At 43.8% G+C, this 23,666-nt stretch overlaps 2 protein-coding genes across 4 annotated transcripts; one reads left to right on the top strand and one right to left on the bottom strand.

Annotated features, from left to right (window-relative positions):
- bean1 (brain expressed, associated with NEDD4, 1) lies at positions 1 to 18,445 on the bottom strand. Of its 2 annotated transcripts, XM_052080223.1 has the most exons (5): positions 18,139 to 18,445; positions 12,639 to 12,776; positions 3,967 to 4,170; positions 3,694 to 3,829; positions 1 to 2,843 (listed from the first exon to the last, which is right to left on the bottom strand). In XM_052080223.1, the coding sequence occupies exons 1-5, from the start codon at positions 18,170 to 18,172 to the stop codon at positions 2,519 to 2,521; spliced, it is 837 nt and encodes a 278-aa protein (XP_051936183.1). In that variant the 5' UTR covers positions 18,173 to 18,445; the 3' UTR covers positions 1 to 2,518. The 2 variants fall into 2 exon arrangements, with proteins under 2 accessions (XP_051936183.1, XP_051936182.1); XM_052080222.1 differs by lacking the exon at positions 18,139 to 18,445 and having other exon boundaries at positions 12,639 to 12,955.
- On the top strand, positions 17,063 to 22,653 carry si:dkey-174i8.1 (arylsulfatase I). Of its 2 annotated transcripts, XM_052080187.1 has the most exons (5): positions 17,063 to 17,603; positions 18,775 to 18,940; positions 19,065 to 19,345; positions 19,960 to 20,292; positions 20,947 to 22,653. In XM_052080187.1, the coding sequence occupies exons 3-5, from the start codon at positions 19,101 to 19,103 to the stop codon at positions 22,031 to 22,033; spliced, it is 1,665 nt and encodes a 554-aa protein (XP_051936147.1). In that variant the 5' UTR covers positions 17,063 to 17,603; positions 18,775 to 18,940; positions 19,065 to 19,100; the 3' UTR covers positions 22,034 to 22,653. The 2 variants fall into 2 exon arrangements, with proteins under 2 accessions (XP_051936147.1, XP_051936148.1); XM_052080188.1 differs by lacking the exon at positions 17,063 to 17,603 and having other exon boundaries at positions 18,786 to 19,345.
- Positions 22,654 to 23,666: the final 1,013 nt, after the last annotated feature.

Below are 23,666 nucleotides of genomic sequence, written 5' to 3'. Positions count from 1 at the left end.
TATTTTGATGCACAACCGATTTATTTATTGTAGAAGCAAAAAGGTAGATGTTACAGCCAATAAAAAGGAAGAAAGGCTGTTTGAGTCACTGGTGATACATGCTAATGATGTTGATGTCTACAGTTGTTAGTGTCTCCAGATGAGGAACACACACGCACACGCACACAACCAATTTCCTGCTTGTTTAAATTACTAAATATTAATTAACTTTGAGATTTTATTTTTTATTTTTTTAAATCATATGTGCTGGATAATTGCTGGGAGCATGGGCCCCTGTTAAAATATAAGAAACCTTCATTGGTCCCACCGTGGTCAACCATATTAACATGAGCGTAAGGCCATGTAAACTCTTGGAATCGCCACATGCTTCTCCTTTTGGTTTGGTTCCGTCAAATATCTGATGATTGTAACTGCAGTATTGACAAAAAATGTCCGATTTTGTTTGTTTGTATGTTTGTCAAGGTGACAGGATGCTACATGTAGCCGCTGGGGGGGTCTTGTTAAAGCATTGGTGTTAAAATCAGAGCCCTTGATAACGAGACGGTTCACAATTTGGACAAGGTTTTGAAAACCACCAAATACAGTGTCGTTACGAATAAGAAGTGGTTGTCTGCGTCTACCGGCCCGAGCAACTGGGCAATTTGCCCTCATTACACAGAGAAACAATATTTTTGGACAATTTGGCAGCTTTACAGACAAACAGAACATCTTCTTGATAATCAGACACTGAAAAGTCCCAGTAGTAGTACTTTTTAAATCAGGTGCATCCGCATGTGCCTCTGTACACATCGAACTGCTCTCATGTGATACAGTAAAAAAAGAAAAAAAAAGGTAAGCCTACAAGCTAGCAAAACTGAGGGGAAAAAAACAAATACTGTATTTTTAGAAAGCTTCTTTGGAAAAGGCTAATGGCTAAATGACCACAGAAGAGGAGCCAACAACTTCTCAGAAAAAGACTGCGGTGTTCTAAGCGCCAATTTAAGATGGCCTACTTAAAATACGGGTATTGGTGATTGTGGCGACAAGCTCGCATATGAGGCAGTGAAGCCTTCAAAATCCCCCCCCCACCCCCCCCCCCCCCAAAAATAAAATTAATTCATCGCAACATTCAGGACCCAAAAGGTTTGAGAGCCCCTGCTTGAGGGAAAATAACTTTTTGTCACATCTCACAATGTTGATGACCGTCATTTCTTACATACGGTAGATACTGGACTCCAGATGGCATCACCTTTCGCCGGCACGATCATCGCTCTCATGTTGACTTAATTCACAGCGTAAAAGAAGACGTGGCTAACCCGTAGGTGACAATTGTGCCACACTCTCGCGCTGAAGCCCTGGTTCTCATTGAAGTTGTTATTGTGCTGTACATTTGTTACTAATAGTTGCTGAGACTTTGCCATCTCAGTGAAAAAAAAATCGTACATTTTAAATTATCTTCACCCCGACGTTTGTTTTATTGGGTTTCCCCGCTAGGACGTTCCGTAAAGAGTGAAAATCTGCACATATTTGGTGCCTCTGAAAAGACCCCCCCCCCCCAAGATGGTGGCAAAGCACTACTTTTTTTCCCCTAAATGAAGCTCCTCAGCTTTCTTCAACATAGTTTCTTGGCACCAAAATGCCACAAGATGGTGCATATTGCTTTGACCTGAGCACAAAAACACCAAATGTGTTTGAGTTTTATAGGAAGTAATGAAGGCTATGTTGGGAAGAACGTACAGTGTTGATATTTATCCTATTGATATCTATGCTCCTCTGATATTAATTGCGGTGACTGGACAATTTGTGACTAATGAGTACATTTAACAACTTACAATGCAGTTTTCCAGGCAGGGTGTTTTATCCTTTTGGGGCAATTGAAATAAATAATTTCGTGAAGCATGAAAATGCGTGTGTGAGAATCACTTTACAAAAGTTGCAAAACATATTTAAATAAAATTTCATAAGTAGCTAAATTTGTTGTTTTTTTTTTTAAAGAAAATTGCTCTGATGGCCTGTTTTGACACGACTGACTTAATGCAGAAAGGAAGCATTAACCATGACTTACTTGAGTTGCCAGAGCAGAGGTGGCATTATTGGCCGCAACAAGTACAACCACCCTTTTGTCAGGTACAAGCGATTATTTTTTTTTAATTTCTTTTTTGGTGGAGGGGGGTTAATTGCACATTTTTTATTTGATGTGACCCAGATTGTGGTTGCTTTGCTAGGAAAGTGAGCAAAACACCAATATGCATTGTTCCTGAATGACTTAAAAGGATGCTTTGCTCTGTGCTTGTGTCTAATAACTTCAACTTGAAAATAATCAGTTTGTTCCTGGGGTTCAGTCAAAATTAAAACTATGCCATTGTGTTACCACAACATGGATGGTGAGTCATTCGATGAGATCCCCATTTCACCAGGATGAGTTTTAGTCCGTAAACTCTCTCTTGAGTTTCAGTCTACAAAAAAAGTGTGGAAAGTACCTAAAAACCTTTACTGTTTGTGTCCAACTCAAGCAGAGAAAAGGTCCAAAAGAGTTGTCCTATGAGATCTGGCTGATACCCGACTGTCGCCTGTTGACGTCAGCGTGCCTCTCTGATTGGTATTTAAAAAGGTCACATGGCACCAGGGGGAGGGGCTGGCCCTGCTCGCTGAACACCGCCTCGTACGCCGGCGCAGCCTCCAATGGGAAGGAGATGGATGCGATGTGTCGATGCTCCGGGGGCGGTGAGGCTGCGCTGGCAGAACTGGGACCCTCTTCCGCCCCTTCGGAGTTGTTCTGATGGGGGTCCCATAGCGAGTAAGGCGGGGGGTCGTCAGTGGGTATGTAGATATGAGTGCAACCGGGGCCCACGCATTCATCGTAACTGCAGAGAAGAAGAAATAGAATCATAGTGAACCCTTGTTAAACAGTGGTGGCGGACGTTTGTGGCCTTATTTTTGAAAGTTAGTCAAATTCACTGTATTGAAATGGATTGATGAAGGATTTCCTTGGACAGCCTTGATTTGCGATGAAATGGCGGTATAGCGGTCAGGGAGAGGGACCTGTGCCATGCCTTGGTTGCCGAGTTGGAGGGGACATGGGCCTTTAGCTTTCAACATATGGTGGGTGCGCGCACGTGTGTCTGTGTGTGTCGGAAGTGGAACATTAACACTCTCAGTAGGTGTGCTTTTTCTGTCAGCCATGTGTAATATACACACACGCACACACACACACACACACACACACACCTTATCGTTCTTTTTTTATGTTTAGCTTCCTTTGTGCATGCTCTTGTTTCTTTTTCATCCTCAGTTTCTTTTTTTATGGTCTCTTTACACACACACACACACACACACACAAACATGGAAGCAGGAAGAAGGGTGTATTTGAATTATTAAAGTTGCCAATTAAACCAGATGACATTTAGATCAAACACACCATGATTTGGCCTTTTTATACATATACACATACACACACACACACACACACACACACACACACACACACACACATAGATAGATGCATCCAAAGGGCAGCAAAAGCGGAAGCATTACTTTCTCCTAAATGAACCAGCACAAAGGAGGTCACTCAGCGCAGGTGGACACTTTGATATTTGACGTAAATGGCAAAAGGAGGAGCTTGCACTGTAACTCACTGCAGTAATGACCGTTTTTAAAAAAGTACATAATTATAATCATGCACAAATAAATAACAACAACAAAAAAGACGCTCACCGTGGTGGAGAATCAGGGTACAGGTGGTTGACTTGTGACAGACTGTAAGAGTCAAAGTCCAAACTGGGGGGAAAGTCTTCTAAGCACGTTGACCTCAGTTCTCCGACGGAACCTCCAAAGGAGTAACCATCTGGACCTACAGCGGCGCATTCATATTTGGGTTTCAAGCCCAAGTTAGACTTTTAAAGTGAAGTTTCAAACCGGTTTACAAGTTCAATTGACGGTCAAGAGTTTCAAGTTAGGGTTTGAATTGAGTATTTTGTCAGTACGGACCGTAGCTGGCTCTCAGGTGAGGGTTCCTCAGCCGGCTGTCTTTGCGCAGGCTGCCCACGATGATGGTGACGCAGGAGAGGAATAGCACCAGGCCTATGACGATACCCGCCACCACCAGCGGAGACACCAGGAGAGACGCCTCGCCCCCAGTCTCGCGCTCGCTCCTGCAGTCCGGGTACTCCCCATGGCTCTGGTTCGAGCTCACTAACGGGGTGGAGGGAGAATCTTGTTGAATTGAATTCAATTGAGCGCATCAAATGTAATCATTTTCCCTTTATGTGCGTTGACGATTCAAATCGGCTTAGGCCCATTAGTGTTGTAGTGGTTTGCATAGCTGACTCATAAATCCAGCTTGAGAATACCAAAGTTCCTGTATGAGGCTAAATGAGCCTTGAAATTGTCTTTCTTTCCGTAAATATGTTTGCTGTGGCCATCGGTCATGTAGTGGTTCACAGAGTTGACTTTGGTGGAGCTGGAACAGCATTGCTAGGGTTAGCCTGCTTTCCCTTCGGGTTGATCGAATACTCTAAATTGTTTCAATGCTTACAAAAATAGATAGATTGAGGTGCTTGCACCATTAGTGGTGTAAGGGTTCACTCAGCTGACTCATGAAACTGGCCTGAGAGCAATACAACTCCTGTTTTTTACATGAATGGAGTCTTCATATTGTCTTTGTTCATGTATACAATGCGCTAATTCGTCATGTGTCACTTTCATGTAGATGGTATGGGACCTGTGAATGCGTCCCCAAGGTTTTTTGTTGACATAACATGTTAACATGCTGCAGTGCGAGCAGCGCGGAATCCAATGCTGCGTGCCAAGCAGGGTGGTTTGAGGAAAGACACAGAGAGAGCGAGAGAGAGCAGTGTGGCAGGATGTCATGTTACGTAACAGCTTTATTCTCCCGCACACACTATCGCACACAATACAGACTCCTAATTCTCCCTCCTCCTGCCTTGCCATCTTTCCGAGCCTCATCATCCCCCCGGGGACTTACTCCACTTCAGCGTGTGACAGATAATTAGAGCTGCACTTTACACGCTAGACACACCACGCACACACTACACACATGTTGTATCCTTCTCAGCCGTTTAACGTCTTATAGCCGCCTTTTCTTTTTTTTTTTTTCGCTGGGCATGTCTGTTTTCGTTTTCATTCTCCTTGCAGCGCCGTCACTTTCTCCTTGGGGTGTGCGCTTGTGCTAAATGCTAATATTTGTAGCACTTAGTTCAACATGTGATGTGTTATGTTTCTCACTACTGTAGGGGTTACTCTGCCTACTACGATAGTAGTGCAGTATCCCAGTATACTGGTTATGCTCTGATACATGTTTTTTTTTTTCACTAATCTGCGGATGAGGATTTAAATGACGCTTTTTGTGTCTACGTGATTGATGATATTTCCTTCCAGTGCCTCCCTCCTAGTTGGGCAGCAGTGAATCAATCATGACACGCAATTGTTTAATTCATTCCGTTCTATTTGATTGATTTGATTTGACATTTAATTTTTTTTTATGTGTACAATATTAAGAACCGCAGTCTTCCTGATTAAAATAACACTGCAAAAACTAAAAACATCAAGCTGAGAATAAGCGTTCTTAAAATAATTCCAACCACATTTTAAAATATATAATTTTTTTTAAACCATAAACATAGTTTGAAAATGTTCATCTGACTTGGTGAACGAAACCCAAGCTCATGATGACAGTGAGGATGGGATGAAAACATCAAACGAAGAGCAAATGACGCGATACGAGGATGCCTCTGAGCACTCATCTGGCGTCTCGGAGAACAACGTCTCGGGAACGCTTTGTGGCGAGAGAACATTTCGCTCATGTGGGAATTGCTGTGAAAGCAACACGACGGCAGACAACACAATTACCCACGCTGAGATGAGACACCGGAGACAAAGTCCTATCATGCACTTGGAAATTTGATCAGAATTGTTTCATACCCAGCGTAGAGAAATAATAAGACCAAGATATAAAAAAACCCCCAAGATATTTTGAAAGAGCAAGAACCATGCATAAGTCATAAATATTGTTTGTGATTCGATCAAGCCTTATGCGTTTAAAGTCGTCCAGTTTTTTTTTCACAAAACAACAAACTTAACATCTCACAATAATTGTGCGACAAATGTAAATTACAAAATGAAGCTGCAGCTTTGCCTTTCTGTAGGTGTAAAAATCAGGATTAAAAAGACTATGAAATGGAATTCATTTTGATCAAAGACTAAAATGAGATTGAAATACGGCCTATTTTTACTCTCCTTTTAAATGTACACACTGTAAAGCAGGCATGTAAAGCATTGTCTTGCATCTAGTTTATTTTTCTGTTTCGTTCATGTTCGGGCCCATTATGACTGCTGCTCGTACGCATGCGTGTCCATACTGCGTGTCTTGGAACTCATTCACTGCCAGACAGTTTTTAAAGTGGAATTCACCACATTACCAGACATTTTAGAGCATGCTGGCTATTCTTTCAAAATTTACAGAATATTGTGTTGAGTGACAATCTAAGCACCAAAAGAAACGGTAGACTTGATGTTATTTGTATGTTTTCTTTTGAGAAAACACGTCAAGCAGAACGCTGCTGAGTGATGAGATTTTTAATTTCTATTTATTAATTTAATTTCTATTTTTTCACTTGGGAGGCATCTCGAGAGGTGGAAGCCTGATCAGCAGGGAGCGTCAGTGACAAGCTGTCACAGTCACTTAGTCGTCGTGTTCTTTCAGAACATGTCAGCGGCTCGCACTTGCACACTGAGGGGCAAACCTACCCGCTATGTTCTGCCGGACAGTAGTTGAAACAACTTCGATAATTGTGAGAGGCGGACTGGACAACGCTACAAAGGGTAAAGGTTGGGTTGTGTTCAGAATACCAGTGGAAAATGCAGATGACACTGCAAGGCAACGAGGTGGTATACACTGTAGATGACTGCGCATTCTGCGAGCCCCCCCCCAATAGCCGCATGTATTATGGACGAGCGTCAAGCGCATTGCCGGCATCTGCTGCGACACGTTTTGTCATTGTGAGTTATCAGCACCTTTTCGCCCATGTGAGGAGTTTGGGCCGAATCTTCCTGGCACCGAATTAAAAATAACAATAATAAATCAACCAAGCAGTCCGTTGAAAAGTAATGAATAAATAAATTGATAAAAAGTAGTATTCTATATATTTTAATTATTATTGCTGTATTTATATACTTGTCTCATCATTTATGTTTAAATTTGCAGGGTTAGGGATGGGGGCTAGGTTATGTTTACGTGTGAGGTGAACTTCGGCACAGAGCGTGGTTTGTGCTGACGTCCGGAGCGCTAATGCGTGTTTGTGTGTTGAGAACAGACTGATGTTACGGTGCTGCGTTAACGCGATTAAATGTGGCCCCTTTCCTCTATTTGATCATCTTCTCCGCCGCTTTCTGGACACTCGTTATCGCCTATGTAATGCGGGGCAGAGGGATGAGCAAAGCGAGGAATAACAAATCATGATACGGCACATCCAGCATATAAAAGAGAACAAGACGGAGCAGTGAGAAATCTAATTTAACGTGGGAGAGTAGGTTTTTTTTTCTGTTGTCATTTGGATCCCTGCAGATTGTATGTTGTACATACTGTAAGAGTGAGGGCTTTGTGCGGCCATTTTGCTCGTTCCTAGCCAGAGATGACGGGTTACTACTCCCCAATGTGGGCATTTTCCAATAGCGACTAAGCTAACGTGTTACTTTTTCCAGCAAGTAATCAGACCACGGTTACTTTTCAAGCACCACAAAATGTTATATTTTCTCTAAAGTGCTTTGTTACAGCTGTAACTGTTGTGAAAGCGCTATGTAAATATATTGTCTTGTTACGATGTCGAATATATTTACTTCTAAATGTACTTCTATTCATGACTAACACAAGGGAACAATTTAAAAAAAATAGATTTTGAGGTTTTTATGCTGAGTAAAACTAAAATTGGTATGCTGACTCTAAAATTGCAGTCGGTTTTTCCCCTAGCATGTCACTTTTTACGCTCCAGTTTACTCTCCAGACAAGAAGAATTAGAAATGCGGATTTTTGCCATCGCAACATTAATAGTTAAATATTCATCCATTCATTCATTCATCTTCCGAGCCGCTTGATCCTCACTAGGGTCGCGGGGGTGCTGGAGCCTATCCCAGCTGTCTCCGGGCAGTAGGCGGGGGACACCCTGAATCGGTTGCCAGCCAATCGCAGGGCACACAGAGACGAACAACCATCTGCACTCACACTCACACCTAGGGACAATTTAGAGTGTTCAATCAGCCTGCCACGCATGTTTTTGGAATGTGGGAGGAAACCGGAGCACCCGGAGAAAACCCACGCAGGCCCGGGGAGAACATGCAAACTCCACACAGGGAGGCCGGAGCTGGAATCGAACCCGGTACCTCTGCACTGTGAAGCCAACGTGCTAACCACTGGACTACCGGGCCACCCATAGCTAAATATGTCAAGAAAAAAAACACTTACTTTAGACTTTCTTTTTAAAATATGTGTGTTAAATGAAATGAAAACTTTAAGCTTTTTAAAATAGCAGTCCATTTATGTTGTATTGAAAATATATTTTTTTCCTATATTTTAATCAAAAACTGTTCATAACCAACCCTAATATTCCCAGCTTGCTCACAGAAACAAATTAAACTCGTAAACTAAGGTACCACTGGAAGTGCCCTCATTCAATTAATAACGAAATATAAATAGCTTGAGCAGCTGTTTTCCGCAAGGTGAGAAAGAAAAAGCAGGCGGGTGTTGTGACTCGTTGAGGACCGCTAATGGGAGGGGGAAAAAAAAGAAGAGAATAACGCCTTGCATCTCGAGTCCCACTGGGCAGTCTCAGATTGGCCGGCCAAGTGCGAGCGGCGCGCGTTGGCACAATCCGGCAGAACGGATAACAGGCTATTTTCTCCACTGATCAAGTTCTTAATCGACCAGTCGTGGACGGATTTAAAGTGGTGCAGCCAATCTGGCTTCAATTCTTGTGACCATTCGACCTCGTCCGACCAAGCCGGACGATGTTTATGGATCGATCAGAGCGGGGTTTCTACCCATATTCTGTGGGTGTGGAAAGATCTGTGGATGGATTAATCGGCTGGCTGATTTATTCGGTCAATACTAGCAGTTTTGAAATTTTTAAAAATTGGCCTTTTTGACAGTCTAGTTTTTGCTGATTTTTATTTTTCGCACACTAATACATTACAACTTAAGACAAAGATAATGACGTTTAAACATTCCCCGCTGTTTTTTTTTCTCTCCCTGTTGTAAGGTCTATTAAATACTAAAAGCAAAAATAAAACAGTCAATGTTGTATCTGCAATTCCTATCTTTATTGGAAGAACAAAATATATTACCGGTACATATATTTTTATTATTATTTTTTAAATTTAACTTCTGATTAATCGGTGATTGGATTTTATCATGCCAAATGTTACAATTGGAATCGGCTTCATCAAGTCAAGTTTTACTGTCCCTTGCACAGTGCCAAACAGTTGGCGGCCGTCGTGGTCAGCTGCAGTACTCATTAATTGCCAGCGGTGGTGGTAGGGAGCAAGGTGGAACGGCCTTACTATTCTGAAACCTTCCCGCAAACACGCACACGGCTCATATCCATTTAGATAGATGTACGCCAGCCAACCTTATGATGCAGACGCTCAGATGGCCATATCGAGCCCCCCAAAAAAGCGCTGTTAAAAGCACTTTTTTTTTTTGGCGACGGCCATTTCCATAAAGCGCGGCGATGCGGTGTTTGATAGCTGGCTGGAGGCGAGGCGAGGCGTGGCGGCATGGCGCTGATGGATAAATGATGTGTGCAGCCAGGAGGAACACACGCAGATTCCATTTCAGATCTGCCTGCATCACAGCAGTGCACCCCCACACCCGCCGTATGTAGATTGGTTTGAGCCTTTATCTTCGTGCCACTGATAGCACACTCATACATGTGTGTAGACACACACAGACACACACATCCCACACACTGGTATTTGCCCTCATATTTATGTGTACAAGTTGACATCATTGTCTTGGGAAACTGTATGTAATAAATTTTTAAAAAATTATAAATATGTCTTTTGTTCCTCTATCTATGGCAGCTACATATAGTGACAACAATTAGATGCCAAGAATGTACAGTGAAAATAGCAATGTGACAAGATTTCCCAATTTATCTTATCTCACACCATGAATTTTAAAAATCAGATGATGGGGGTTCAGGAGAAATTCCCTTTTAGGGATTTTTCTCATGTTAAATGGATGCCTTGTTGGGTTTGAATTCAAATCAACATTGCATTGACATGGTCATTAAATGCTGTTCAGTAGTGTAAACACGTTGCTCTTTCACCACAAAGCAGCGTCACGCTGAATGTCAACCGTGGCCATTGGAAGTGTCTTATCGTCTCCCAGCAAGCCATCCCTGAGCTTTTTATCCATCTCTTGGCTTGGCTCCCTTTGGGGAAGCATCCTACCCCAGGTACCGAGGTGGGATGGGCGGGGTGGTGTTGAGGGGATTCACATAAAGAGTCAGCCGGGGATGTGAATAATAGATCAGAGAAGGAAGGGAAGAAGGGCAAGGTAACGAGCAAAAGAAGAGAAAGCGATTTAAAGGGCACGAAGGAAGGGCGGGACGTGTCCGTCAATCCCAGACGCCTCCGCCGTGGTCAGGATGTGTTGCATAAGCGCACGATTCATCTTTTATTGAGGTGTCTATAAATACTGTCTGCTTTTCTCTTGGGTTGAAAAGCTCAACCTCTGATCCGGATGTAAATAAAGGGACAAGTTAGTCACTAAACAAGCCACTTTTGTTTCTTTCAAAACAAATACATATCCCCGCGACTGGGGGGTAATCCATTCTTTTGATCGCCATAAAAGGACATGCAGTAAACCCCCACAATTACAAATTACCACACATCTATCTATCTATCTATCTATCTATCTATCTATCTATCTATCTATCTATCTATCTATCTATCTATCTATCTATCTATCTATCTATCTATCTATCTATCTATCTATCTATCTATCTATCTATCTATCTATCTATCTATCTATCTATCTATCTATCTATCTATCTATCTATCTATCTATCTATCTATCTATCTATCTATCTATCTATCTATCTATCTATCTATCTATCTATCTATCTATCTATCTATCTATCTATCTATCTATCTATCTATCTATCTATCTATCTATCTATCTATCTATCTATCTATCTATCTATCTATCTATCTACAGTAGATGGACAGATATATGTGTGTGTATGTACAGTGGATGTGTGCTATTTTCACATATATATTTTGTAATAAAACACACGACAAACATTTTTGTGATTTTTTTTTTTTGGTGGGGAGGCTGGAACCGATTAATGGCAATTACATTCTTTTAAATGGTGGAAGACGATTTGAGATACAAGTGTTTTAAGTTTGTTTAGGTACAATGAGGTCATGGAATGTATTAAACGTAAATGCATTTTAATTGTACCAGAACACAAACAAAAACTTTTTTTCCAACCAATAAATAAGCATGCTTAGTTAAAATCTATCTATACGACATTGGGCAACCCATGTAATACTGTATTTAAAAGTAGAACATAGCCATTAATACTATCTCTGCTACTGCTATCAATCTCATTTTTATGCTTCCATCGGTGCTCCTGTTTGGAGTAGCAACACAGCTCTTGTAACATGATGGAGTGGAACAAGTGTGCTCTCAAATCAATGAATTGATCGACATTGCGGAATTGGTGGTAGTGTTAATCGCGTGCACTATTTGGTCGCAACCAGCACAGGTGTTGTTGAGTCACTGTCTCAGGACGCTAGCTTCGGAACACAATGTGGGTTGACTGACTGCTAAGAATTCTGTCGATTATGTGGAACTTATTGTCAATTTATCACATGTCGAAGCAATCAATTCAAATGACTACTAATCTACTTCAATGCAACTTGTGTTGAGTCAATTAAAAAAAAACATTGAAAAATGAATAACATGACATCAGCTATGACCCAGATCCACTGAGAATATTTTTTTTGGTCATTACTGACACTGGAGAGTTCAGAGTATTCAGGGGAAATATTTTCAAGATGACAAAGCATGACTTTTCCACCGCGGGGTATGTGTATGACATGGATGGAATTTCCTTCTTAACACAGCAGGAAATCAATTTGAATGACGAGAAAGGCCGAACGCGTCATCGCTCATTTGTAACCCTTGCGATGCAAACTTTCTATTTTAATACAAATATGAACACAATTCCAAACCCAACATTTCAACACTGCAAATATTTAAAACACTGTAAGCCGGTGGTCCTTTGAAAAGTACTTTCTTCAATTTGAAAGTTCTCATTTTCATAATCTCACCTCATCTACATGATCCAATTATTAGCATACCCTCTCATTCATTTGCACACTCCTCTGCTCATATCTGTCATATATTTTCCAAATATGATCCAATAACCCGGTTTGAAAGCTTCATCCATCAAGTCTCACTCGCCATGTTTTGAGTTGTCATCCGAATTGTCTTATTACAGTATTCTTTTTTTCTACTCTGAACACTTTGTTTGATGCACGTCTTCAAGATGTAAACATTTCAATTCCAGCGAGACGCCACTATAACGCGTTGACGGTTCCAAATGACAGACTGAAATCGCATTCGCTCTCCTTACCTGAGCAGATCAATTTCATCAGCATCAACTCGTGTTCACAGTGTTTCCTCCCGGCGCATCTCAACAGGCAGGAAGCCAACTTCAGCTGCTCTCCGACACACGCCAATGCTGCTAGGGCTCCGATTGCCGTGAACGCCGCTGCCCAGGGGAGGATGGAGGGAGCAAACGATTGGGGGCAGTCAAATGTGAGAGAGGGAGCGAGAGCGAGAAAGAAGGTAAAGCAAACCATAAAAACAATCAACACGGAACATGTAGATGGACAAACATGATGGCAGGAAGTGAAGGAGTGAAGAAGGCGTGCGGCATCCCAGCCTGCTGTTTATAAAGCCTCAGGCACTGTGAGTGTGTGTGTGTGTGTGTGTGTGTGTGTGTGTGTGTGTGTGTGTGTGTGTGTGTGTGTGTGCGCGTGTGTGTGCGTGTGTGTGTGTGTGTGTGTGTGTGTGTGTGTGTGGAGTTGTGCATGCTCTTGTCTTTGTATGCTAGTGCAGCACAATTCGTGACTTTCAATGTGAAAATTGCAGAGTAGCTCACAATACACGACAGCGATTTCATGGTAATCGCTGTCGCGGTAATCGCCTTCAGATGAATTTATCTCAAATCATCTTTCCCAATGGAAATGAATGGAAATAACATTAATGTGTTCCAGTCTATCTCGTCCCCCCCCCCCAAAAAATGTTTTTAAATATATAAACATACATGAATAATATCATTAAATAGAATGTAGAGATGGCAGAGATGGCAGCATGGTGGGTGACCAATTGGCACGTCCGCCACACAGTGCAGAGGCCAGGGTTCGATTCCCGGCCCTGGCATTCCTGTGCAATACCTATTGTATGTCCAAAAAAAAAAAAGCTATTCATTCATTCATCTTACGAGCCGCTTGATCCTCACTAGGGTCGCGGGGGGTGCTGGAGCCTATCCCAGCCGTCTCCGGGCAGTAGGCGGGGGACACCCTGAATCGGTTACCAGCCAATCGCAGGGCACACAGAGACGAACAACCATCCACGCTCACACTCACACCTAGGGACAATTTAGAGCGTTCAATCAGCCTGCCACGCATGTTTTTTTTGGAATGTGGGAGGAAACCGGAGCACCCGGAGAAAACCCACGCAGGCCCGGGGAGAACATGCAAACTCCACACAGGGAGGCCGGAGCTGGAATCGAACCCGGTACCTCTGCACTGTGAAGCCGACGTGCTAACCACTGGACTACCGGGCCGCCCAAAAAAAGCTATATTATTGCTAAATCGGTCATATCAGGACACAGAGATTGTGTCGTAGTCCCTAAATTGTAAGAAAGCCTCTACGAGATCGAGAACCTGTACATAAATGAACAAACAGTGCAATATCATTGTGGGACCACTACACAATATTGAGAATTGAGAATAGAAGGTCACCAAGGTCATATCATATGCAACGACATAACACATTATGCTATCACGTGTGTGTGTTTGTGTGTGTGTGTGAGTGTGTGTGTTGGAGAGAGAGAGAGAGAGAGAGAGAGAGAGAGACCCTTGTGGATGCAAATGTGTCTTCATTGCATTCTGGAGAAACATGGCCACAGGCTTTAACCGTTCCAATCAATCAGAGTAGCGCGTACACACGGCACAGAGACATTTCACGAACAGTCGAGAGCTTTTACATGATCATGGAGACGTTCTCGGTAGCAACTCTTGACAGCAGGAAGAAGTACAGTTTTCCAGTTACCCTAATAGGGACCGGATCAACAGAACAAACGGCGTCATTGTCAATTGCAGGTCATTCCAGTTGACGCGCTAAGAGATCAAATGCTACGCGCATTTGATTCACATGAAATAAATAAATGAATATTCCTTGGAATTGCTTCCTTATCTCGTCGAATTTTCCTCCCTTGGCCAACTGCCTCTGGGAATCTTGAAGGCAGGCTGCTTCAGTAGTTTTACAGAATGCTGAAGTTATTTTCCCCTTGAGTGTTTCGCTCAGAGGATGTGCCTCAGCTATTTTTACAAATGTTGGACAAAAGTATCGGGACACGTTTTACCCACCAGGAAGGCCGTATGTGGAGCGAGGAATTTGGAGTGTTGTCGCCGAAAAATTTCGAAAATTCAGCACCCCCAGAGTCTGTTCCACTTGTGTGGGTTTTCTCCGGGTACTCCAATTTCTTCCCACATGATTGTAAGCGTGAATGTTTGTTCGTCTACATGTACTCTGCGATTGGCTGGTAACCAGTTCAGGGTGTACCCTGCCTACAGCCCGAAGGCATGTCTATCATACAAAAGTGTCCCCAAAACATATTGAAGAAGACACAAGAAGTTGGCCATTTTGGCTTGAATCGCAGGGTTATTTTCACAGTTCCCACGGTTCCTTTCCGAAACAAACTTCTCCTTCAGTAATATTTTGAAAATTCAGCCATCTTGCTGCCATTTTCACATGAGTGAAATTTTTACATGAGAGGAAATTCGTCATCACTCAAAAAGTCTCAAAAAGCCAAGCCTGAACCTACACAGGAAGTCTGCCATTTTGAGTTTCCAGCGGCCATTTCAAGTGTTGACGCTTCTCTTGTTTGCTCCTTAACGCGATCACCGCGACGTGTTCCCTTTCTTTTCCATCTCCACGCTCACCCGCATCACAGTGATGCGATGAGTCGTCATGTTGTGTTTCCTCTTGCGTAGAAAGCAATGTCCATGCGTCCCAGTGTGGCACAGTGTGGACAGGTGCATTATATGTGTGTGTGTGTGTGTGTGTGTGTGTGTGAGAGAGAGAGAGACATGCATTCTTCTTTCTTATTACATAACCGTCGCAGCTAACACTAACAGATATTACAGACAACACACTTTGGCTGTGACACCCAAATTTGTATGCACGCATCCATATGTGTGTGTATTTGTATGCGGGGCCTGCGTGACATTTATGGATTTCCAAGTTTAACAATGCAAATCATATCTTTGTTGCTCCACAGAGCTCAAATCTCCCAGGAATTATAGTCCCTAAAATTGTAATAGAGCCGCAGCCCTCTTTATAATGATATTATATAATGTTTGCTTTCAGTGCACGCTGTCTGGTCCACTTTGGGAGAGAGTTTTCTTTGTCGAGGCGAGGACCCGATTGATTCTGACTCGGAATGCCCCATCGTGACGTACGTTCACACTGATTTTTAAAATGTCTTTGCTTTCCTTTTCTTTTTATTCATTTATTTTTTCCCTCTGTAGCACATCAGATTTATTTTATTTTATTTTTTTTTACTTTGACCTATTAAATATCATACTGTTATTAAATAAGCATTTTACCGTGTGTTCTAATTTATAGCAATGACATTTCAGGAAAAAAAATCCTCACCCTAAATTAATAAATATTCCTCAATATATTACTATATTACATATTGTAATATTGTTGTTATATTATTATTAATATTATTGTTGTGAAAACTAAAATCAGCGCCAAAAAAAATCTAGAATAGTGTTCCTTGCATCTCCATTGAAAAGATTTCCTAAGAAATGTTGACCAGTAGAACGAACCCCCAGTTGCTCCTGATGCTGTGCCATCAGAAGGTAAATGAGGAAACCGTGTCAAGCATTTTTCTGCAAATTTTCTGCTCTTTGTGAGAACAAGAAGTGGATTTATTTGAACTCCTAAAGGCCAGACAGTAGTTCAATTCAATATCTGAGCTCAAATGTTCCGATTATTTGGTACGGGGGGGTCATCTCTGGACTCGATGCCAATGCAAGAGCCTCGATTAATTGTCTCCGCTGCTTGAAGGCTCTCTGGTAGTTTTCCTCCAGTTAGCCCGCCGATGCTAAAGGATGCAAAAGGAGGAAGGAGCAGACAGGAAAGGACACAAAAGGGGAATCGGGTCCATCCCAAAGGTGTCACATAACTCCATCATGTGCCCGATGTGTTCCTCATCAATCTCCTCCCGGATCACTTTGACAGTCCATTAGGACCACACATCCCCTGCGTCCATTCGCAGCGACAGGCCACTCTTCTTCAAAATGGGAATGAAGAGCGGGAAGACGGCGGCGGATGCGCTTAGCTGTGACGGTGAGGGTCCCTGGAGATGAGCGCTCGCTGTGGAGGTCAACGGTCCAAGCCATTGGGATCACTTTTAATGCAGCCCGGTACCTTTTCCTTTTTAATCCTGATCAAATATCTTTTGAGCTCTCGATGCCACGGTTTGGCAACAGCCAGCGTGAATTTAGACCTACTCGCTTGCTGACTAAATGAGCTGCCGTAGAAATGTATTGAGAATATTATACTGGCTCAATTACCCATCGGCTCTTTTTCGCTGGCTTTGTGACAAAGAGCGAGCGAGTGAACGATTTGGGATTTGTGTGTCACGCTGACATTTACACTTGAACAGCTCCAAGGCCACTTGGTAAAAGAGATACCATTTGGCGATGGGGGGCAGGGTGGCGGGCGAGGGGGCCCACGCTCTCGTACGACAATGCAAGTTTCAAAGCGCCGGTGATATTCCCACCAAAGCGTCCGGCGGCCGTTTCTGCCACGTCCGCAAACGTCAGCGTACTTCGCTGCTCCAACAAGAGAGTTCACAAAGTGTGTGGGAGGAAGAGGAGAGCGGCTGCCTGAGCCAAAAATCACTGCAACACGCCTACGACACGCCAGTACGCGTGTTTGTGTGTAGGTGCGCGTGTGTGAGTTTAGTTTCCCCTCATTTCACCATTTTTTTGGAACTCCGTTGCATTTGACATATTCTCCCTATTTTTCTTTTTTTTTTTTAAATCATTCTTCAAAAGATATGCATTCAAATGCAGCTTTTCAGGAGAAAAATATACAAATCAGATTGTCTTCTGTCCCTTTTAAAAAGCCAAAAATGTGACTGGTTTTCCTAATATGGACCCTGAACATGTAAACGTGTAAAATGACCGGAAGTATAACTACAGTCTGTATTGTTGAATCCACGTTTTGTATGTGTGCCTTTTCAGCAGCGTGAGTGACATCGGGAATTGGAGCCGAGTTGGCCAGTTAGCGCGTGAGTGTTTGCGCGTGAGTTGTGGCCTATAGCAGCTACTTGCGAGCGTTGTCATTTTGTGTTTTCCTCTATGTGGTTGATTGACTGTTTTTAATCTCCCCGCCAAATTGGTTAATTCTGAACACATCGCCACATCACAGTTATTGAAGGTGTGCACAATTTTGCAAGTATTATTTCGGTTTTCTAATTGTACCACCCCTCTGAAAATGTTTGTTTTTATTTATAATCAACTGCCTTACAAAGTTTAGAGGTCGGATTCATGGCGGAAAAAGTTTTGCTTGATCCAGGTCTCGTTTTTATGTCACAAAAACCCCGGCATTTGAATAGGGGTGTGTAGACTTTTGATCGAAACTGGTCCTGCAAACGTGTTGGTCAGACAAAAACGCTAAGTTGCTTTGTGTTTTTGACACTCATGACCTTACGCACTGCATTATCGACGTGGCACATGAGATTCGCTTGATGGCACTGACGAATTGACATGATGAACGTGACATTGACACACACTCGCACACACACAGAACAGAGCTGCGCTTACCTGCAGCAACGTAGACCTCGGGGTGGCCGCTCATCAGCTTTTATGTGCGTATGGTCACATCAACAAGGGCGCCACGTGATGCTGGTTCCCGCCTCCCGGGACACGGTGGCCCACCTCCTCAGAATAGCCTCCTTGGTGGTCAAACTGGCTGCTCTTCTTTCTTCCTTTTTTTTCCCCTTCCTTCTTGGTCTTTTTCAACACAGCACTGTGCTCGTCTCCGCACTCCTTCTCCTCCTCCTTCTTCTTGTTCTTCTTCCTCCTCTTCTTGGCGTGTCCTTCCCTGCAGGATAGTCCACTTCTGCATCATCAGAATCCCGGCAGCATCCTCTACCTCTTCATCCTCCTCCTCTTCCTCCCCCTCCGAATCATCGTATAGTCCACTGGCGCCCTCCAGTGGAGAAAGTTCCAATTACAGCGTCTTAAATAAACAGCATTTTGTGTATTTGTATATTATATATTTTTATATTTATTTATATATTATATATTTTTAAATTTCAATGTATCTCCAAATTCTGTATTTTTTTTCCCTGAATCTTATTTTTCAAAAAATATTTTTTTTATGTTTGAGACAAACGTTTTGTGAGTTTCATTTTTTGCAAAACCTATTCCTCCTAATGTTTTTTTTTTTTTCTGTAGACGTGACCTGTTTTTGTAACACGGCTTTTCAGGTGTCCAGGTTCCCATCATAAGGCCTTCAAGTCATACTGTGGGCGCGCTTCCGTGAGTGCTTCCACACACTAAAGTTGACCTCAATTTCCAGCCCAGGTGCGAGGCGCCCAAAAGCCCAGTGGAATGTAATAAGGTACTGCCATGTTGGGTCTTTTCATCCACATCCACCAGTCCTTAACCTCTCTCGCCATTTCGCCCTCCATCCCGCATAACGTCTGGCACCAACTCGCCGCTGTCTCTTGCAACTTCTGCTGTAGTTTCCTCCCCAATTTTCTGGTTTCTGCTTTCCGGAGATGAAGAGAAGCGTCTGCTGTCTGTTTCTCCTGGTGATCTGCTTCCACGGCTGCCGGGGCAATCCCCCGGTGCCGCATCTGATCTTCATCATGGCTGACGACCAGGGCTACGGCGACGTCGGCTACCACGGCTCGGACATCCGCACGCCCGTGTTGGATCAGCTGGCGGCAGAGGGGGTGAAATTGGACAATTATTACGTTCAGCCCATCTGCTCGCCCTCTCGTAGTCAACTCATGACAGGACGGTCAGTCTCTCACTGTTTATTTTATAAATAGATGACGATTCCATAGTACTGTGCTGCCTCGACTTACGAGTGACCCGACTTGTGAGTTTTTCAAGATAAGATGATTTTTATATTTCTTCAGCAGCAAGGAAAAATAGGTTGTTTTGTTGTTTCGAATTGTTGACTGCGACTATCATACAACGGACAGTTGGCTTATTACTTTCAATCCAAGCAAACAAAGAGAGCTACACATTTTTGATTTCGCAAAAGCACATCAGTTATCCTGATGAAAGTAATCAAGGTTAATGCTAAAAAACGGGAAAATCCTATAGACTGGTGTTGCTGTACACTATTTGAACATAAACAATGCATTTATTGTCTTTTAGCCTTTTTTGGAAAAAAAAACTTGAAAAAAATGTTTTTTTTTTCTCAAGACAGCATGATCATACATACTTGCAGTTCCATACCTGCAGATTAATTTATTTGCAGATATTTTTTTGGGGGGGGGATATCAAAGTACTTCTGAATAGCATTCATGCGAACTAAAAGTGTCATTCGTTTCCATTAACCCTTCTGTGAAATATACCTTTCATTTTATTTCCCAAACTCATCTCAGCAACCTTTTTTCTTGTCAGCTACCAAATTCACACCGGCTTGCAGCATTCAATCATCCGTCCACGTCAACCCCTCTGCCTCCCCCAGGACGTCCCCACCCTGCCCGAGCGACTGTCGGAGGCGGGTTACGCCACGCACATGGTGGGGAAATGGCACCTAGGCTTCTGCAGGCCCGGTTGCTTGCCCACAGGACGAGGCTTCCGCAGCTTCTTGGGGACGCTCACCGGGAGCGGAGACCACTTCTCGTATCAGAGCTGCGATAATGCCGAAGCTTGTGGATTTGACCTGCATGACGGCGATACGCCGGCGTGGGACATGGCGGGGAATTATTCCACTCTGCTTTACGTTGAGAGGTGAGAGTCACTGTTTTTATGACATTGGCTGTGCACGGGATTGTATGTTGTCTATTCATTGTGTGTGTGAGTGTGTGTGTGTGTGTGTGTATATATGTAGAATTCTTTTTTTAAGTAAATTTGAACAAAAACAAATCAATTTTCAGTTTTATGCATTTCTTAAATATTCATTCATTCATCTTCCAAGCCGCTTGATCCTCACTAGGGTTGCGGGGGGTGCTGGAGCCTATCCCAGCTGTCTTCGGGCACTAGGCGGGGGACACCCTGAATCGGTTGCCAGCCAATCGCAGGGCACACAGAAACGAACAACCATTCGCACTCACACTCACACCTAGGGACAATTTAGAGTGTTCAATCAGCCTGCCACGCATGTTTTTGGAATGTGGGAGGAAACCGGAGCACCCGGAGAAAACCCACGCAGGCCCGGGGAGAACATGCAAACTCCACACAGGGAGGCCGGAGCTGGAATCGAACCTGGAACCTCTGCGCTGTGAAGCCGACGTGCTAACCACTAGACTACCGGGCCGCCACTTTTTTAAATATGTGTCCATTATTTTGCATACTTTTTGTATTACATTTGTATTTTTTTGCTCAATAGAAAATATAATGTGGTGATTTATTTATGTTCTCACGAGTTCCCCTTCTTCCCAACAGAGTGAAGCAGATCCTGAGAAGTCACGACTCAGGCACGCCTCTCTTCCTCTACCTTTCCCTCCAAGCCGCCCACACACCACTACAGGCACCCGACCACTTCCTGGATATGTACTCGTTCCAGGGCAATCGCATCCGGCGTCACTACGCGGCAATGCTCAGTTGCCTGGACCACGGCGTCGGTCAAGTCGTCGACCAGCTAAAGGCGAGCGGTCTTTATGAAAACTCGGTTGTGATTTACTCGTCAGATAACGGAGGGCAGCCTCTTTCCGGGGGAAGCAACTGGCCGCTTCGGGGCGGCAAAGGGACGTACTGGGAGGGGGGCGTCCGGGCGGTGGGCTTCGTCCACAGTCCCCTCCTGAAGACCAAGGGCGTGGTCAGCAAAGCGCTCATCCACGTCTCCGATTGGTACCCCACCTTGCTGTCCCTGGCCGGCGCCCCGGAGCGCCAGCGGGGCCTGGACGGTCACGACGTTTGGGGCGCCATCAGCGAGGGGCTCCCCTCCCCTCGCACGGAAATCCTCTTCAACATCGACCCGGTCTCCAGGAAACCCGGGGAGCCCTATGACCAGGCCTTGGGACTCAACGGCTTCGGGATCTGGGACACGGCGGTGAGAGCAGCGATCCGCGCCGGGGATTGGAAGCTTCTGACGGGAAACGTGGGAGACGGCGACTGGACACCCCCGCAGGCCTTCGCCGACGGTCCGGAGCGCTGGCAGGGGCTTGAGAAACGCCGCAACCAGGTGGGCAAGTCGGTATGGCTGTTCAACGTCTCCTCTGACCCTTATGAGAGGTGCGACATGGCCGGATCGCGGCCGGAGATCGTCAAGCATCTCCTGACCAGGCTAGCGGAGTACAACCGCACCGCCGTGGAGCCGAGAAACCCACCCGACGACCCCATGGCGGACCCCGACCTGCACGGTGGAGTGTGGGGACCCTGGTTGGGACTGGAGGGTCAAGAGGGACAAGACGGAGATTGGCCTGGCAGGAAACGCAGGGGGACACGAGTGAAGCAATGCAAGTTGTGCAAATTAAGAGCGCTGTTTAAAAATGTGAGGTCGCGTCTGCAGAAGAACGCCGTGTTCTTCTGATGACATCAATGTCTTCTGTTCCAGCCAAAGACATTGCAAAGAACCGTAAAAGATTGAACTGAAATGTATTGATCCCATCATTGGATAAGAAGTAGTTTTTCAGCCGGCCACCATCAGTCCCTTGGCTACCCTCTCTGGCGTGCTCCTCTGTCTGCTCATCCTACTCACGACATCCTACAGCTCCATCAGATACTCGTTAATAGTCGAGGTAGGTCCTGTATGTGTCAAGTCCGCAGGTGCAAGAATTTGACTGAATTTATCGTACTCCCCCCCCCCCCCCCCCCCCACACCGCCTCACGCATTTGATTTGAAGTCCCAGCTATATCATGGTACAAGTCAAACATATTTTATATGCATTGTGGTGCAAGGGTCAGACTCAAGACCACTTTTTAACCATGAAAATGTTTCTTTGGCACAGATTGTCATTTTTGTTCTACACAGTGCCCCCTGCTGGACTTTAAAAAAAGTGAAATTCGCCCAATGCCAAAAGGTCCATTCCTGACTTTGTTCTATTTGTTTGTTTGTTTGTTTTACATTTATTTAATAGACTTTGTTTACTGAAAAGACAACATTTATGGGTGATGGACGTAGTAGTAGTACAAGTCGAATCATAAATAATTCTATGTACCGTCTATCTGTGAAATACATATTTATTTCATTATACTGTATTTACAAATGGTGCGTTTTTTTCCCATTATTATCATTTGTGCAAACTTTATTGTCTTTTGAAAGACGATCAAGATTCATTTTAAATCACAACATTGTTTATCCTTGTGTTTATTGTACTGCATCGTACGGTTTCTAATATTTAGGAATGTCAATATACCAGAACAGTATTTTGGCACCAATGCAAACGCAATCATAACAATGTATTGTTCTCGAGTCCCAACTAACCAAATGGCCTGTTTCGAAGGACCAAAAAAAAAAGAAAAAGAAAAGAAAAAAGACATTGCTGGCTGAGACTTTTGAGTTGGATGCCCACACGAGTCTCTTCCAGTCTGCTGCGGATGGCCTGTGGAAATAAAGCACCGTCACATGATGTAAATCACCAAGGAGGTGTCACACAAACGCATGCCCACCCAGACACACGCACACACACACACACACACAATGCATCTAGTACGTGGGAGGGAGCTGTCATATCCATTGTCGGCTGAAGCTCATTTAAAGTTAACTGGGCTTTCTCCTTGCGATGCTCATTTGGTCAAACTAGCTCCATCCGCATCCATCAATTTGCAGGAGGCTGATTTATCGTTTTTTTACGGCTATACTATCAACTGGGAGATTTATATCTTGGTTATTGATTGACGACTTCTGGATGTTTTTTTTTTTAAAACAGAAATTGTGGTTTTCCTCACATTCCAAACACCCGTCAAATCTATCACTATTTCATGAAAGATGAGAAGAAAGATTCACGAATGTGGGGATTCATCGGCACTCAAGCTAAAGCGCTGCACGGTTTCTGAGTCGTCCATCAATTTCCCAATGTCACTTTCCGGGATGTTGGCCCAGTGTTTCACTGTCAAAGTGCTGATCCTCGATTTCGACCCGATCCGTTATTTATCTTGATATCAAGGCACGGCAGCTGTATTTATTTGTTGAATCAATCAATCAATTTAAATAGCACGGTTCA

This window comes from Hippocampus zosterae, chromosome 11 (assembly GCF_025434085.1).
Source record: "Hippocampus zosterae strain Florida chromosome 11, ASM2543408v3, whole genome shotgun sequence".
NCBI lineage: Eukaryota > Metazoa > Chordata > Actinopteri > Syngnathiformes > Syngnathidae > Hippocampus > Hippocampus zosterae.
This window is presented reverse-complemented; position numbering and strand designations above follow the sequence as displayed.

Coding starts and splice junctions, on each gene's coding strand:
- si:dkey-174i8.1 (XM_052080187.1), top strand. CDS start 19,101: ATGAAGAGAAGCGTCTGCTGTCTGTTTCTCCTGGTGATCTGCTTCCAC. Junction 19,346..19,959: donor AGTCAACTCATGACAGGACG/GTCAGTCTCTCA, acceptor TTTTCTTGTCAG/CTACCAAATTCACACCGGCT. Junction 20,293..20,946: donor ACTCTGCTTTACGTTGAGAG/GTGAGAGTCACT, acceptor TCTTCCCAACAG/AGTGAAGCAGATCCTGAGAA.
- bean1 (XM_052080222.1), bottom strand. CDS start 12,867: ATGGTTTGCTTTACCTTCTTTCTCGCTCTCGCTCCCTCTCTCACATTT. Junction 4,171..12,638: donor GATGAAATTGATCTGCTCAG/GTAAGGAGAGCG, acceptor CCACCCCGTTAG/TGAGCTCGAACCAGAGCCAT. Junction 2,844..3,693: donor TACCCTGATTCTCCACCACG/GTGAGCGTCTTT, acceptor TCTTCTCTGCAG/TTACGATGAATGCGTGGGCC.